Genomic DNA, 16,462 nt, shown 5'->3' with positions numbered 1-16,462 from the left:
TGTTAAGAAAAAATTCAGTATGTTGTACCATTTCTGAGTTAATTACCATTGAAGTTAGTCAATCAGGTCACTGCAAATGCAAATTCAAGTGCCCGCTAGATGCAATAAGTGTCAGTTGTTCTCATAGTGTAGATGATAGTGCAAAAGAGTGTTCAGCCTTTGGTTCATGTTTGATCATTACTATAGTGCCATCTCCAATTTTTGTATTGTTCTCTTGTTTTAAGAAACCAAATGAAGTTTGGCAACATCATTTCTGGTAGGCTGCTTGAATTTGTATGCACAATGCCCTGACTGGCGAACTTCAATGCTAATTAACTTAGGAACAACAGAACACATCAGTTTTCTTTCTTGGATATTATTTTTCAGCGCAACCTACCCAGCAACACTGTTTCAAGCTTTTCATATTGTTTCTGACCATCCTGGGCAAAAAATGTGAACTGTTCAAGATTGCACTGGGGAACAACAGTGGCCTACTTTCCTCCTGCATCCCAGCAAGCCCGCTATGACCGACCATTGTATTTCTACTGGTTATTGAATGAAATACACTGAAACAAAAACTGTAGCCCATGAGTCAATCTTTTGAAGTTCTGTTATTGATGAATAAGTGGAAATAAACAATCTGTTGTTGCATGCTTGTAACAACTCAGAACTACACTTGTGTTCCGTTAGTTGAATACAGGTGCTGATGACCTGCTGTTGAGAACCATATACACACCACCAACACTGCCACCACCACCACCCCAATACAACTCCCTTATCATTTGGGATTGTGACATCCAGTTAGATTCTGGACGGAATCCTGTCACAAAAATCTGTCTGCTCTACACTGCAATTTGACTGTGAAGATGGTTGATATGATATATGGTGTTATTTCACCACAGAGGGAGTGTGGCATAGTGTAGTGACTTGCAGGAGAACTGCATCCACTCGAGCAGCACATGTGCAGTGACTGCTGGATACATCACACATATGCCTGGGCGGGGGGGGGGAGTCTTCAATTAGGAAGCTCAATGTATTTCATTAGTATTAACCTGAAGTGGTCCAGAAGGCTGTGCCAAAATATCATCGCAGCAAGTTACAGACGCCAGCAGTTCAGCCACAATTTAATGAAACTATCTATATGCTGGGAGAGTTTTAAAAGTCCACATCAAATCATAGAAACATTAATTGATTTTTGTCGTGGGGAAAAACATCTTATCATTAAAGGTTTTTGGATTTCCTCTCACTTTCTATTTGACTGATAACTAGCTTTTTCATTTTTGTAAGATTTTCACTCATTCCACTATGGTTTACTCTTATATAATGAAAAAAAGCAGTACATCACTGACTGTGAGTAATTGTTACTAAGACGGAAGCAATATTGTTTTCGATGATGGTTTCACAGACACTCATGTTGACTGTTCAACTGTATCTACTGTTGACTAACCACAGCATTGTCCTAGATGCCTATTTAAAGATTTAAATGGGTCAGTTTTTATAAAATGTTAAAATACAGATAAATATTTATTTAATAACTTTATAAAATACAAGAAAAGTAAGCAATACTTTTACACATATACTAATAAAGTTATAATAATATGGAAGGATATATTGCTACTCTCCATATACAAAGTTGCAGACAGTCACAACAAAAAAGAATGCTAGAAGTATTTCAGTTTCCCAACCAAGTCTTCTTTAGAATTAGAAAACTCACACATATTCATACAAACACAAATCATACGTACATGGTCACTGTCTCCAGGCACTAAGGCCTAACTGTGACAGTATCTGACATGAGCAGTAATCTAACTAGGATGGATAATGGAGTAAGGAAGGAGTGAGGGGAAAAGAGGTGGGGGGGGGGGGATCCGGCTAAGGGTGGGAGAAGATGCTAATGCTGCCTATGGGTGTGGGGTGTGTGCCATGTCATGGTGGGGGACAGGATAGGGCTGTCAGGTGCAGCATCAGGAAAATGTTGGGTGGGAGAGGGGGGGGGGGCAGAAATTGGAGGGAGAAAGCAATAGGAGAGAAGAAGAGATGAGGAAAGGACTATCTAGGTGTGCTGGTGGGACAGAAGACATGTGTAGTGCTGGAGTGGGAGCAGAGAAGGGAATAGGCAGGTGGGGGACAGGGAATAGTGAAGGTTGAGGCCAGAGGAGTTACATGAACGAAGGATATGTTGTATGGAGAATTCCCACCTGCACAGTTCAGAAAACCTGGCATTGGTGGGAAAAATCCGGATGGCACAGGCTATGAAGCAGTCATTAAATTGAAGCACATCATGTTGGGTGGCATGTTCAACAACTAGGTAGTCCAGCTGTGTTTTGGCCGCAGTTTGGCATAGGCCATTCACGTGGACAGGCAGTTTGTTAATTCTCATGCCAACACAGAATGTTCACGGTGGTTGCAGCTGAGATGGTTCATGTCATATGGCTACTTTAATGGGTGCTCTTCTTTTGATGGGATAGGAGATGCCTGTGACAGGATTGGAGTAAGAGGTAGTGGAAGGCATGTATGTAACAGGTCTTGCATCTAGATCTGTTGCAGGAATGTAAGCCATGAGGCAAGCAGTTGGGAACAGGGTTGGAGTAGGGATGGCCAAGGACATTTCAAGATTGGTTGGACTGTGGAATACCACAGTGGGATGGGTGTGGAGGATTGGGGAGAATATTTCTCATTCTGAGGCACAATGAGAGGTAGTCAAAACCCTGGCAGAGAGTGTGATTCATTTGCATCAGTTCTGGGTCATAGTACGTCACAGCAGGAGTGATTCTTTATGGCCAAAAAGAGTATGTGAAGGTTGGTAGGTTAATAATGAGACAAGGCATGCAAGATCTGTTTCTAAAAATGGTTGAGAGAGTAATTTTGGTTTGTGAAGGCCTCAGTGAGACCTTTGGCACATTTTGTGAGGGACTGCTCATCACTACAGATGTGATGACCATGGGTGCCTAGGTGCTTGGAAGTGACGTCAGGGTGTGGAATGGGTGGCAGCTGCTGAAGAGGAGGTATTGTTGATGGTCAGTAGGTTTGATGTGGTGGAAGTGCTGATGCAGCCATTCTTGAGATGGAGGTCAGTACCAAGGCAAAGAATCTGTGCATACAGGTACATAACAAGTGCTAGTGATGGTCTGAGGGCATCCTATTCTTGTACGAACACGTCTTGCCAGTAGAGGTGCTAGTGCTGAGGTACATGAGTGGTCAGTGTCATACATTCAATAGCTTAAAACAGAACGAGCATAGTCATGAACTAAAATCATACCATTTGGCAAAATGTGTGTCTAACTATAAAACAAAAAATAAAATTCCCATTAGAAATAAAAATTTCGCTTAAAGTCAGAATTAAATGTATAAAAAATGTTATAGAATCTATTAAAAGAAAACCTTTTATAACAAAAAGTAAATAAAACACAACATTATGTGAAGGATTGTTAAAGAGTACTTACTTAACTAAAATTCCCAATGGTCTATAGCACATCAGAAGGCAATCCACTGGTGCCAGCTTGTGACCTCTGTGAAATGTTTTGTTTTCCTGTGGTGGTGACTGTAATGCCACCACTGGCCAGTGTACTTGGTCACACACCAAGTTGCTGCAGTGTGTGGTGCCATTCAGATTAGTAAATTCTTAAACACATCAAAATAGGCATTCAGATTTAACTCGTGCAACTTGCAAATAAAACATAGTTTCATTCTTCATTGCCACATTCACTGAAGACACCCACTGATGGCTCATGGACTGTTTCCAGTTACTTGCAATCTAAAACAGTTCCGATCTCCACTGCTGCACACACTAAGCTCTCCCACTGATTACACCTGGACTGTGAAGATGCTGCTGTGCCCACTGCACCATCTTGAGACTCCATATTCAACTATGTGCCACTGTACACCTGGAAAACTAAAACAACAGACATTACTAGCACACATTTTACATTTTTCACCTTGACACATGATTTCCTTTTGAAAACAATAAACTGTAATTATGTACTGAAATACAAGGTGCTGTATTTATCCCTTTCACTACTATTCACTACTCTGAGTCCTCTAAGTAATCTTTAATTGTTTAATATACATTATTTCTGAAGAATAAACAGACCAGTTTATTACTTATTATGTTTGTGGCAAGACAATATGCACAATCTCTCTTTGTTGGTTATATTTAATATCCTCTGTATGTTAACAAAAATAACTACACCAATATGTTTTATATTTGTTCTGCAGTAACTTGTCGCCTGCTCATAGTCATTCCATTTGGTCATTTAAAATTATGAGGCAGAATTATCAGACATTTTTTAGCTGAAATATTTGTAACTGCTTATATTTACCAATCAACACAATGCTGTGACCTGGATTCATCATATCTGTACATCAAATTGCAGGTGATGAATGCGTGTCACAGCAATACGTTAGCAGTTAAATACAACATACTGTGAGTTAATGGTTACTCATTGTGTACAATGTCAGCCATATTATGTATCTTCAATATATACTTATATTCTGTAGTATGACAACTGGTCTATAAGATCAGAAATGATGATGACATGTAACGTAAACAGGTCAGATATATTTTAACATGCACTTGAGTATGGCTATAGAGCCAAAATCATGATTTTGTGAAATGAATGAAGAATAATTTACACTCAAGTGGCAGAAACTTCTTTCAAAAAATTCTACATGACTGTGGTCCCCCTTGAAGGAAAAAAAATTAGTACTTTTTTCCTTTCTTCAGAGCAGTTCTTACAGCTTTGCTCTCTGTCTACTGAATTTTTATACTAAGTGTCTTTCATAGATGAAGACTTGCTTGTAGTTTTAATGGTTGCTTCCATTATACCACGTAGTTATAATTAAACTGAAAGTGTTCTTGAGTGCTGCATAGGTATGTTCATTAACTGGTGCTTTTGTGGAGTATGTTGAAAAAAATAATAGCTCCATTTAATGTCAACAGATGAAAATATGGCGCTGTAAGCAGCCAGAATGTGGTTTGGATCCAGAAAAAGAGGAGGAATGATGAAACACATTTTAAGAATGGTCCTGGTCACATTTATTAGGTTGTGTCACAAGTTGCAACACGTGTTCAGTATGGTCTCCTAATTCAGCGCCACATGCTGCATCCATAACATATCATGGTCAACAGTTGCTCACAGCATATCCAGTGCAACTAGAGTGATATGTCATCATATGCTAGCCTTCGTATCAGGAAGAGTTCAGATACATCCATGGTGCACACAGTCTTTCAGAAATCTGTGCAACCAGAAATCACATGGTTTTAGGTTGGGGGATCTGGATCTCAAAATTGCTTAGAAATGAAGCAGTCATCACCAAAGGTTTCTCAGAGCAAATCTTTCACCTGGAAAGCAACATGTAGTGTCACTCTACCCTCCATGAAAATAGTGGTGTGGACACAGTTGCATTTTTGCAAATCTAGAATCAAGTGTTGCACAAGGAGATCCTTATAATGTGCAGATGTCACTACAAACCTAAGAGTCCCGTGAGGTCTCATCTCCCTAAAGAAAAATGGACTGAGAATGACGGAATTCATGAATCCACATGGCACAGTCAAATAAGCTGAGTGCAGTGGGTGTTCCTGCACGACATGTGGCAGAGTAGAACCCCATATGTGATAGTTCTGAACATTCACGGCACCCTATAAAGTAAAATGTGCCTCATCCATCCAAAGAATATTTCCTGACCACATGTCTTCTATTTCCATGCATGCGGTGTTGTAGCCTCTTTTCCAAAACTTGGTTATTACTTCAATTTCACATTATGTGACATTCAGTTTTTTACTAATTCATCATCACACATCTTGGAAACCTCACTTTAAGGCCAACAAACATTCAGTGAACACAAAAATAGCATTAGTCCACAAAAACCAATCAATAATAGTTTCTGATTGAAATTTTTTAAGTCCAAGCACAACTACATTAGTATCCAAAATTAAAGCAACAAATGGAATTTTTGTAAGGCTGCATTATTTTGCCACAGAAAAGTACAAACAGGTGATAGTAAAGTATAAATAAAGTAAAGAATACAGAACGTAAACAACTGCAACATGCATAATGGTAGACAAGAATGTTCTTCATTTTTTCCAACTTGATGGATTTACACACACATTCCAACAACTGCTTAATGAGCTCAGTATGGGGTGTGACCACCTCTGGCAGTAACACAGGCCTGACAATGGTGGGACATTCAGTGAATGATGTCATCAATAATACCCATAAATAACACCCATTTTTCCTGCAGAGCTGTTCACAATTCTTGGGGATTGGTTGGTGGATGCTGGCGTGATGTAGCCCATATCCATAGTGCATCACAGACATGCTCTGTGGGATTCAAATCAGAAGAGTGAGCAGGCCAAGCCATGCATACAATATCTTCAATTTCTAAGAAAACATCGATCACCTGTGATCTATGACGTCAAGGATTATTGTCAAATGGTTCAAATGGCTCTGAGCACTATGGGACTCAACATCTTAGGTCATCAGTCCCCTAGACTTAGAACTACTTAAACCTAAGGACATCAGACACATCCATGCCCGAGGCAGGATTCGAACCTGCAATCGTAGCAGCAGCGCGGTTCCAGACCGCAGTGCCTAGAACCGCTTAGCCACTGCGGCCGGCAATTATTGTCCATCAGTACAAAGTCTGGGTCCACAGCATCTCACAACAACTGCACAGCAGTTAAAATTTGCAATTTCATGAAGAGCTGTTTGAGTGATCAACATAATCCCTGCCCACACCATTAGGGATCCTCCTCAATTTGGTATCTTTCTACAATGTCTGGGTCCTGAAACCATGTTCCACATTCCCTCCAGATATGAATCTATTGAGAAACACTCTCCAGACCAAATTGGGACTCATCTGTGAAAAGAACATTGACCCACTGTCTGCCTGTCCAGGTGGCATATTGGCAACTCCACTCTAAACGTTCCCTTGTGAGAAGACGCGTCAGAGGTACACTTGCAGCAAGTCTCCAAAATACAGGCCACTCTGCTGAAACATTCTCTATGCTGTTTCCCTTGATACATGATGTCCAGTGGACACTGCGATATCAGATGCCAGTTGCAGTGCAGTTCTTACAGTACTAAGGTGGCACCATCATGCCCTTACAGCCAAATAATGGCTGTCTGAAGTCACACATGGTTGACCCTGCCCCAGTCTTTGGGATACATTTTTGGTCTCTAAAAACTGTCACCACATCTGAGAAACAACAAAGTGATTCACATTAAGCCATATCAGTTTGCGACTATCCTGCTTCCATTCTTCCTATGCAAAGAGTCTGGTAGGCATATTCTCTGTGCCATACTGCACTGTCTGTGGCTGTGTACACATCAAATGTGGATGTGGGACTACCTGACAAATACTACACCATTTGATGGGTGCCCTGATGTCATCACTGTATTGGTCATCTGCTGGCCAGAATGCCATCTTCCATGCAGAACGTGGTCTTACAGACATCTGTTGAGAGTTGGTATGATTATATTGTGACTTAGACACAAGATGGAAAATAGCGGTTCATTGTTTTAATTCTGGACACCAGTGTACTTCATTGAGGTTGCAAACTATGATTATAATATTAAGCACAGTTCCATATAAGTCTTATAATGGTGGAAACCACATGGTCATCAAATAGAAGCACTATATAGAAATGTTATACAATTTCATGCAGTGCAGATAACAGGCCCCTTACTCTAATCAAAAAGTAAATGGGAAAGCACAGCAGTCACTATCCCAATACAAGACAATACATTCAAAGTAAACAGCAGAAGTCACGATTCACATCAAAGAGGAAGAATTGTATAATCAAAGCAACTGAAGGGAAAACTGAGAAGTGCCCTCACAAGACATGGGTGATGTTATGCACATCAGTACATCAATATCTTCCACCTGTGCATTCAGTGGCTGTACTGAATCACCAATTGAGACAAAAATGTACATTTATCTCAGACTGCCATGTGCACATCTGTAATGCTTAACAGTCTTGTGTTCCATACACTTAATATCATTTCCTGCTCCCTTATTAGAGTATCAGGTATTGCTATATGTCAGACATTGTACAGCACATTGCTGATTGGACAGTGATGTAGGTGCAACTCATATGAATTTGGCTTTATTTTGAACTTTTTTATTGTTGTAATTTCACAATAATATGTCATGGAACATACTTACCATTACAGTAAATATTTAATTTCTTTTCATAATGAGTTTTACCTACATTAAAGAAGCTACTGTAACTACCTGAATTCTGTACCAGCTACTATTCTGAAACAATGTTTGCTATCATTCTTGGGATCTGTTTGGCTGAGCTAAGAACACCATTTATGCAGTTCTCCATTATTGTGCCTAATGGTTGTTGTTGAAATGTGCACAGAGCTGATTATAGCAATGTTGTACTTGTGGTGACTAATTCAACAACTGCTAAGTCAACTACCTCCACTGTTTTTGCATTACTTAAGGGCCATCTGTAACTTATGAAATGCTGCAAATTCAATAAGAAGTCCTTTCATTCGATTACAGCTAATGAAGAAATTTTGGCTTCATTGATAAGTCGTTGGCATCTTTTGTGCCAAGTCACGCTGCATCACTCAAAACTGATTTACAAGTAACAATTTGATGCACACAACTCTGTAAGGCCAGTGTAAGCAGCATAGAAATAAGTGACCATTTACATATTTTTCTCAGTAAATTCACCTATTGATTCTTGTATAACTCTTTTGGTAAGATGTCCCTTCATTGTTACTCCTGTTGAAGGAGAAATGTATTTTCTCCCTAAAATATGTATGAATGTTAACCTTCTTTCCTGTGAGACTTGTTGTTTTTCAGGAACGACAATGGAAGAACTTCCGTGAGCAGTACTGCACTGAAGACACTACAGTGCTTCCTGTATATTGGTATATCATACTAATATTACTGGTATGGTTTCCACTGAGTGTAACTACAATGTCATACACAACTATATTTTTGAAGGTATGTTCCTTTTCTTGCTTATCCTTAAGTGTATTTAAATAAAATAGGAGTTTACTGTCCATAAGAAATAAAGTGAATGGCCAGAAGTGGAACTGCAGACTATTGATAGCTCATTTGTTTGCATAACAGAACATTGATGTAAGAGATCTGAAATAAGAAATGTAGCTCTAAACTTATATAACCTAACATTCAATTATACCATTACAGCAGAGCCACCATGAGAGTTGGTGGATCTTGCATGTATGTAAAGGAAGGGATTCTGTATAAAGCTGGAAATGATATTATTACATTAAGTGAAGGAAAATTTGTAAAAATGCTAGCTGTAAAGATAAGAAATCCAGACATGTTCTGAAGGATAATTATGCTATGCATTTGCTGTTCTCCCAGTGGTGAGCTCGACATATTCGTTGAAAAAACCAATCTAAGTATTGTACATGGTTTCCATTCCTAAGGGCAAAATGATAGTTTGTGATGATTAAACATCAATGAAATGAACCAAGATGGCTTCTGCAACACATTCTTGAAAATTAGATACAGCTACAGAATATCACTGTTAGCACTGCCACAAAGGTAACTAAGCATTCAGTATCAATTATTGATCATATACTAAGTGGCATAGAGAAAAAAAGTGATAATGCTCCTATAGATAACCATGGTCTTTCCGAGCATTCCATAGCTGTAAAACACATAACTAAAATACTCAAATACAGAAGGGTTTTCTCTAAGCTAAAAAGAGTTTGAACTATGAAACATGGGAAGACATGCACAAGGAGACTAGCACCAATGGTAAGCTTTGAGAGTTTCTATCAATATTTAAATTCAAATTTGCAGAAATGTTTGCAAAAGTACTAAGAATTGTTAAAGCAGAAAACAAAAATAACTGTATGACCAATGAGATAAGAAAATCCTGTGCAACCTTCAGGCAACTCAGCCATCTAAAAATAACCAAAATGATCCTGCATTTCAAAACAAATACTACTCATACAGAAAGATATATAGAAAAGTATTATTAGCACTGAAAACGTCCCAAAATGATAAAATTACAGAAAAAGGAGAATACAACATAAAAGTGGCCTGGAACATTACATAAAAGTTAACATATAAATTCAGTGCAATGTTACCACAATAAGTGATCCCAAAAAAACTAGCAAGCTTTGCGGATCAGTACTTCAGCAACATATTTACCAAGAGACAACAGAATTTTGACAAAATGAAATCTGTACAAACACTGACCTATGTTCCAAGCACAATGATGCTGTGACCCTCACTGCAGAAATGCTAACAATTATTGTGCACAGGCATAAATAAATACACACCACCAGTAGCTTTCTAGGGACATCAAAGCATGCAGCAGTCATGCCTTTCTACAAGAAAGGCAATCCAGAAAATATAGCAAGACATGGGACCATTTCATTACTGTCATTGTTTTCAAAAGTAATAGAAACCACCATGAAAAATAGACTGATGAGGTACTTCATGAAGTACAATCTTCTGAGGAAAGAACAGTTTAGTTTCAGGTGTGGTAAAAGCATAAGGTCAGCTACAACTACAATTTGTTAAGGAAGCACTAGACAAAGAACGTCAAGTAACAAGCATCTTCTTAAACTTTACCAAAGCCTTTGATACAACAGGCCAGACAATTCTAAATATACTGGTTGTGTGGGGAATAAGGGGCGTAACAAATAAGTAGTCTCAGCAATACAGAAAAAAACAGAGTGCAATGGGTGGAGAACTCTTATACAAACTCCAGTCAAACTATAAAACATCTTTCTAACCCAGTCCTCCAAGGATGTGTACTGGACCAATATTCTCCTTGATATCTATCAAAAGTATTCCCCAGAGTGTGAAACACAGTGAAATAATATTTTTTGCTGATGAAAGTAACATTCTAATCAGTGATGAGTTACCAAGTTTACTAAAAAAAAAAATAACCAAACAAACACTCATGCATGTATGGATATGGTTATAAAAGAACAAATTAACACTTAAAAAAAAAGAAGGTAACACTATTACCTACTTTCCACATCAGCAGAAAACCCAACAGTAACTCTCTAAAAGTGAAAGATGAGCACATAGAATGTGTATCAAGAAAAAAAATTTCTATCTTGTTATTTGACATTGTCAGATTGGAAGATATGAAATCTGTTATGTTAAAATATGTGGATAAAAAATGACTAGGTAATTGAAGTGAGGAACACTGTGTCAGGCAGCGCACTCATCAGGTGGGTGGTTTAGCCATTTCTTGGCCACAGTTTGGCCATTCATATGGACAGACAACTTATTGGTTTTCCTGCCCATATAGAATGCAGTACAGAGGTTGCAGCTTAGCTTGTAGACCACAAGCCTGCTTCTTTGATGGGATAGATGATCCTTGTGACCAAACTGGACTACCTGTGAAAGCAGTTATGTGAATTACAAGTTAAGCCGCAACCACAGTGCTGATTTCTACATGGGCATGACAACCAACAAGCTGTCTGTTCACATGAATCACCAATAACAGAGACCAAGAAACAGCTGGATCATTCAGTTGTTGAGCATGCTGCCCAACACAACATTCTTCTCTCAATAACTGTTTCACAGCCTGTGCCATCTGGATCCTTCCTACCAATACTAGTTTTTCTGAAGTGTGCCTTGTATGGGGATAGTGCCATTGGACAGAGCCTGGCAAGAAAATGGTTTTCTTATTTTAAGAAGGATCATTTTTGCATTAGTGACTCTACACATTCATAGTGACTCTCCACGTTCAGCAAGATGTTTGAGGTTTGATGAAGAGCATTTAAACACATTAATCACAATGATCCACACCAGTGTAATGGCTTGTGTGGGTATGTGGCTGCCTCCACTGCTGTCACCCCTCTATTGAACTCCAACAGAAGAATATGTCAGAAATAATCCATTTTCTCCACTTGGCACTCTACAGTATCTCCAACTGACAAAATCACAATATGTAAATTCAAATAGAAACAGTGAACTACAAATAAAAAATGGTAACCAATAAAGAAACCGCTAGCAACTGGAATACCAACATACAAAACAAAAATTATATGAACTTATGCATCAACCTAATACATCCTTTTGAATCTGCATACTGCAGTCATGTCTTGGTATCCCTCTGCAATTCCCTCCCCCCCCCCCCCCCTCCCCCCGTCCCACACACACACACTTCCCCCCAGTACTAAATTAGTGATCCCTTGATGTCTCATAATGTGTCCTATCAGCCAATCCCTTCTTTTAGTCATGTTATACCACAAATTTCTTTTCTCCACAATTCTGTCCAGTTCCTTCTCATTAGTTACATGATCTACACATCTATTCTATGGCATTCTTCTGCAGCATCACACTTCAAAAGCCTCTATTCTCTAATGCCACAGACCAGAAAAATGCATTCAGGGAAGATTTCCTAACACTTAAATCTCTATTTGATGTTAACAACAAATTTCTCTTCTTCAGAAATGCTTTTCTTCCCATTGCCAGTCTATGTTTTATATCTGCCCCGCTTTATCCATCATTAGTTATTTTACTGCCCAAATAGCAAAAATCATTTACTATTGTAGGGCCTGATTTCCTAATCTAATTACCTGAGCTTCACCTGATTTAATTTGGCTACATCCCATTACCCTTTATTTGTTTTTGTTGGTGGTCATCTTATATCCTACACTTTAATTCCCTCTCCAAATTTTCCTTTAGTGCTTACTGAATGTAAAGACTGAATAGGCTCACTTCCCTCTTGACCACCGTTTCCCTTTCATCTCCCTTGACTCTTACCTGGTTTGTAACTGTAACCCCCATTACTGAAACATTCATCATCTTTCTTGGCTCATTTTCTTTTCACATTCCTCACCCCAAAATTGAGAACTGGTAACAGGGTGAACATTAGTTTCCCAAATGATTCTTCTTGGTTTCTATTCTCCCTTGATTTTGCATTGATACCTCCTAGTGTCTGTTTTTGTAAACAAACTTCCTATCAATATTTTCATTCCTATCTCTCCCACTGCTACTAAAATACCTTCTCACTCCACCCCTACCCCTCCCTCCTCTTGAAAATAATTTCTATAATTACCAAAAACTCTTCTTCCCAGATTCATTCTACTCCAGTTCTAATTTTATCTTCATGTTGATAATTTAGTGCTCTACAATATTGTCTGCCGTTTCTTTCCAAAGCTCTATTCATTTTGTAAATAACCTTCACAGGTTTGCCGCTAGATCACATTGTGCAAATTCCACAATATTTCCAGGGAACAACTGTCCAACAACGTTATCCGGTGGCAAACCCGTGAAGACTATTTACAACACATCCACCGAGAAAGCTTGAAGAGTTACACCTTATTCATTTTATCCACATATTTAAGACACTGTTCAATAGAATCATGTGGGCCATAAACTAATCCCCATTGCAATCTTCGTAGTACTCTCTCTTCAATGCAATGATTTGTGTTAATTCATCACATGCCTCTTCCAAGTGCACTAATGTTAGTAGTTAATTCTTACAATAATCTCTCATGCTCTCAAAGCTTTCTCTGTATTTTGGCTCAGTCAAAAATTCACTTTTAATCATTACCTATTCAGATTCTGACCAAAATTTATCCAAAAGCACATTTCAAATTCTACATAAGACAGTTCTTGACTAGAATTTTCATTTTCTCAGGATAGTGCTCCTTCTTCCAAAAACTTTTTAACAAACAGTTTTCAGACTACCTCAATCATCTGGTACAAAACTGTCTCTACGATGCTGAATAAAATATATTGGATGTAAATTACTAGACACTGAAAAACTTTAGACTGGTTAATCTGCCCACATGCCACCACTATTACTAAAGAAATTTTTTAGTACCACCCCTTACTGTAATTCTACCAATTTCTTTGGCACATCAGCAAAGTTTCCTTCTAGCATGCTGTTGGGATGTTGTAGCTGAATGTTACTATCTATTCAGCTCAAACATCCACGATATCAGAAAACATACATCCTAGTATAGTTCACTTCAAGGCAGCACTACGTGCATGCTATCAATATCTAAACATACACTGCTGTGGCAAGACAGCACAAGAATAGAAATATGGCAACATAAGGTAAAAGCATACATAATTTATTAACATTGACTATTTACAATAAATGTACTTAACTTTCTAAGTGATGCATTGCACTGGCGTGTTATTTCTGATGCATTTGAGTGTAAATAACTTTGTTGTCTCTTGGCATTCTATGATTTAGTCACTATGACTGAAAATCCTTTTTAGACTCTTGTGTTTAGCTGTAGTGTTGCTCCATAAATACCAATTGCTGTTTCAGAACTGTAGTCGCTGCAGAACTTCGTAACTGTTTGTAGAAGAGGTGGAACTGTAATTGCTTCTGAATGGACCTCTTGGAATTGTGCTCTGTTGTGTAATTGCAGGAACTGTGGCAGAGCTATGTTGGGACTGAGGGAGTATCAGCAGGGTGTCACCTTTTGTACCTTTTGGCAGAATGCTCTCCATCTACGCTCATTAGTTGTGGAAGCAAAGTAGTCCAAGGTTACCAGTGCTACCTGTTGCAGCCGGCAACAGTATCAGCTGACGGATATGATGTGTCAGTGATGTGGTGTGAAACAAGCAAATATTCCTGATGAATGAGAGTCATCTGGAGGCAGCTGCTCTGAAATGAGAAGGTGCTTGGCATGATGTGAAGTTATGTACCTTTGTGGTGGTGACCGCTCGTAGTGTTGCTGTGAACCATTTGAACGATATAAACAGAACACCTAAAGATTATTTTTATGAACATCTACATCTGTTTTCACTACCTTTTCTGCCATTTAACTTTACATCTATTTGAGATGTATTTTATTTATCGTTACAGCTGAGAAAAATCTAATTGATATTGCAAACTATCTTTTACTTCATTTAATCCCATGCTTAAACTATAATCCTCACTTCCAAATAGCTTCTGCACACCTCCAAAATTTGTTTTTATTAGACTCTTTTGGAAATTCTTTCTTGAAAACACTGATTCTGTTTTATACCTCATCCACCCAAATATCAAAATTTTTTAAACTGCTTTCAACACTAATTCTTTAATTCTCTGAATTCTACCATGAATTCCAAAAGTTATTTTCTTCTCTTCCGGTTAAAAAGTTTCAGTTTTGGCTATTTCACACTCTTTTGTGCCATAACTCCCGAAAACTGATTATTCTTTTGGGATTCCAATGTTTCACTTTTACATGGTTCATTATTAATCACTAATTGTTCATGAAAATACTTCTACATCTACATACTCTGCAAGGTGGAGGGTACCACTACTACTACTAATCATTTACTTTCATGTTCCACACACAAACAGAAGAAGGAAAGAAAATGACCATCTCTATGCCTCCATATGCACCCTAATTTATCATATCTTATCTTCATGGCCTTTACGAAAAATGTATGTTGGTAAGAGTAGAATCGCTCTGCTGTCAGCTTCAAATGCCAGTTCTCTAAATTTTCTCAATAGTTTTCCTGAAAAAGAATGTTGCCTTTCCTGTAGGGATCCCCATTTGAGTTCCAAAAGAATCTCAATAATATCTGCATGTTGTTTGAACCCACCGGTAACACATCTAGCAGCCCGCCTCTGAATTGTGTCAATGTCTTCCTTCAGTCAGACGTAGTGTGGAGCCCAAATACTTAAGCAGTACTCAATAACAGGTCACATTAGTGCCATATATGTGGTCTCCATTACAGATGAATCACAGCTTCCCAAAATTCTCCTAATAAACCGAAGTCAACCATTCACCTTCCTTACCACAGTCCTCACATGCTTGTTCCATTTCATATCGCTTTGCAACATCATGCCCAGATATTTAAATACCACAACTGTGTCAAGCAGGTCACTACTAATGCTGTATTCGAACATTATGAGTTTATTTGTCTTTCTTATCTGCATTAACTTACATTTAGAGCTAGTTGCCATTCCTGACACCAACTAGAAGTCACCATGTGTCCTCGTACAATCACTCAACTTCAGCACCTTCCCAGACACCACAGTAATCAATCGAAGATTGCTGCCCACCCTGTCAGCCAGATCATTTATGTGTATAGAAGATAACAACAGTCCTATCACACTTTTCTGTGGCACTCTGGATGATACCCTCGTCTGTGATGAACGCTCATCATTGAGGACAACAAGCTGGGTTGTATTACTATAGAAGTCTTTGAGCCACTAACATATCTTGAAGCCAATTCCATATGCTCATAGCTTTGTTAACAGTCTGCAATGGGACACCACATCAAATGCTTTTCAGAAATCTATAAATATGGAACCTGCCTGTTTCCCTACATCCATACTGTACACTGTATCATGTGAGAAAAGGGCAAGACGAGTTTTGCCCAACCAAAGCCATTTAAAACCTTGCTGATTTGTGGACATAAGCTTTTTGGTGTCTAGGAAATTTATGATATTCAGACTCAGAATATATTCAAGAATTCTGCAGCAAAGTGATGTTCAGGACCTTGGTTTGTAATTTCCTGGATCTGTCTCTTACCTTTCTTGTATACAAGTATCACCTACCGT

General features: G+C 38.5%; 1 protein-coding gene across 1 annotated transcript in view; it reads left to right on the top strand.

Moving 5' to 3' along the window:
* The window catches only part of LOC126456098 (G-protein coupled receptor 54), a 72,859-nt gene that overhangs the window by 31,011 nt on the left and 25,386 nt on the right, over window positions 1–16,462 (top strand). Inside the window, exon 5 of the mRNA XM_050091854.1 lies at window positions 8,800–8,943. Within this exon, the coding sequence (XP_049947811.1) occupies window positions 8,800–8,943 (144 nt within the window). The remainder of the gene's footprint in view (window positions 1–8,799; window positions 8,944–16,462) is intronic.

This window comes from Schistocerca serialis, chromosome 2, assembly GCF_023864345.2.
Source record: "Schistocerca serialis cubense isolate TAMUIC-IGC-003099 chromosome 2, iqSchSeri2.2, whole genome shotgun sequence".
NCBI lineage: Eukaryota > Metazoa > Arthropoda > Insecta > Orthoptera > Acrididae > Schistocerca > Schistocerca serialis.
This window is presented reverse-complemented; position numbering and strand designations above follow the sequence as displayed.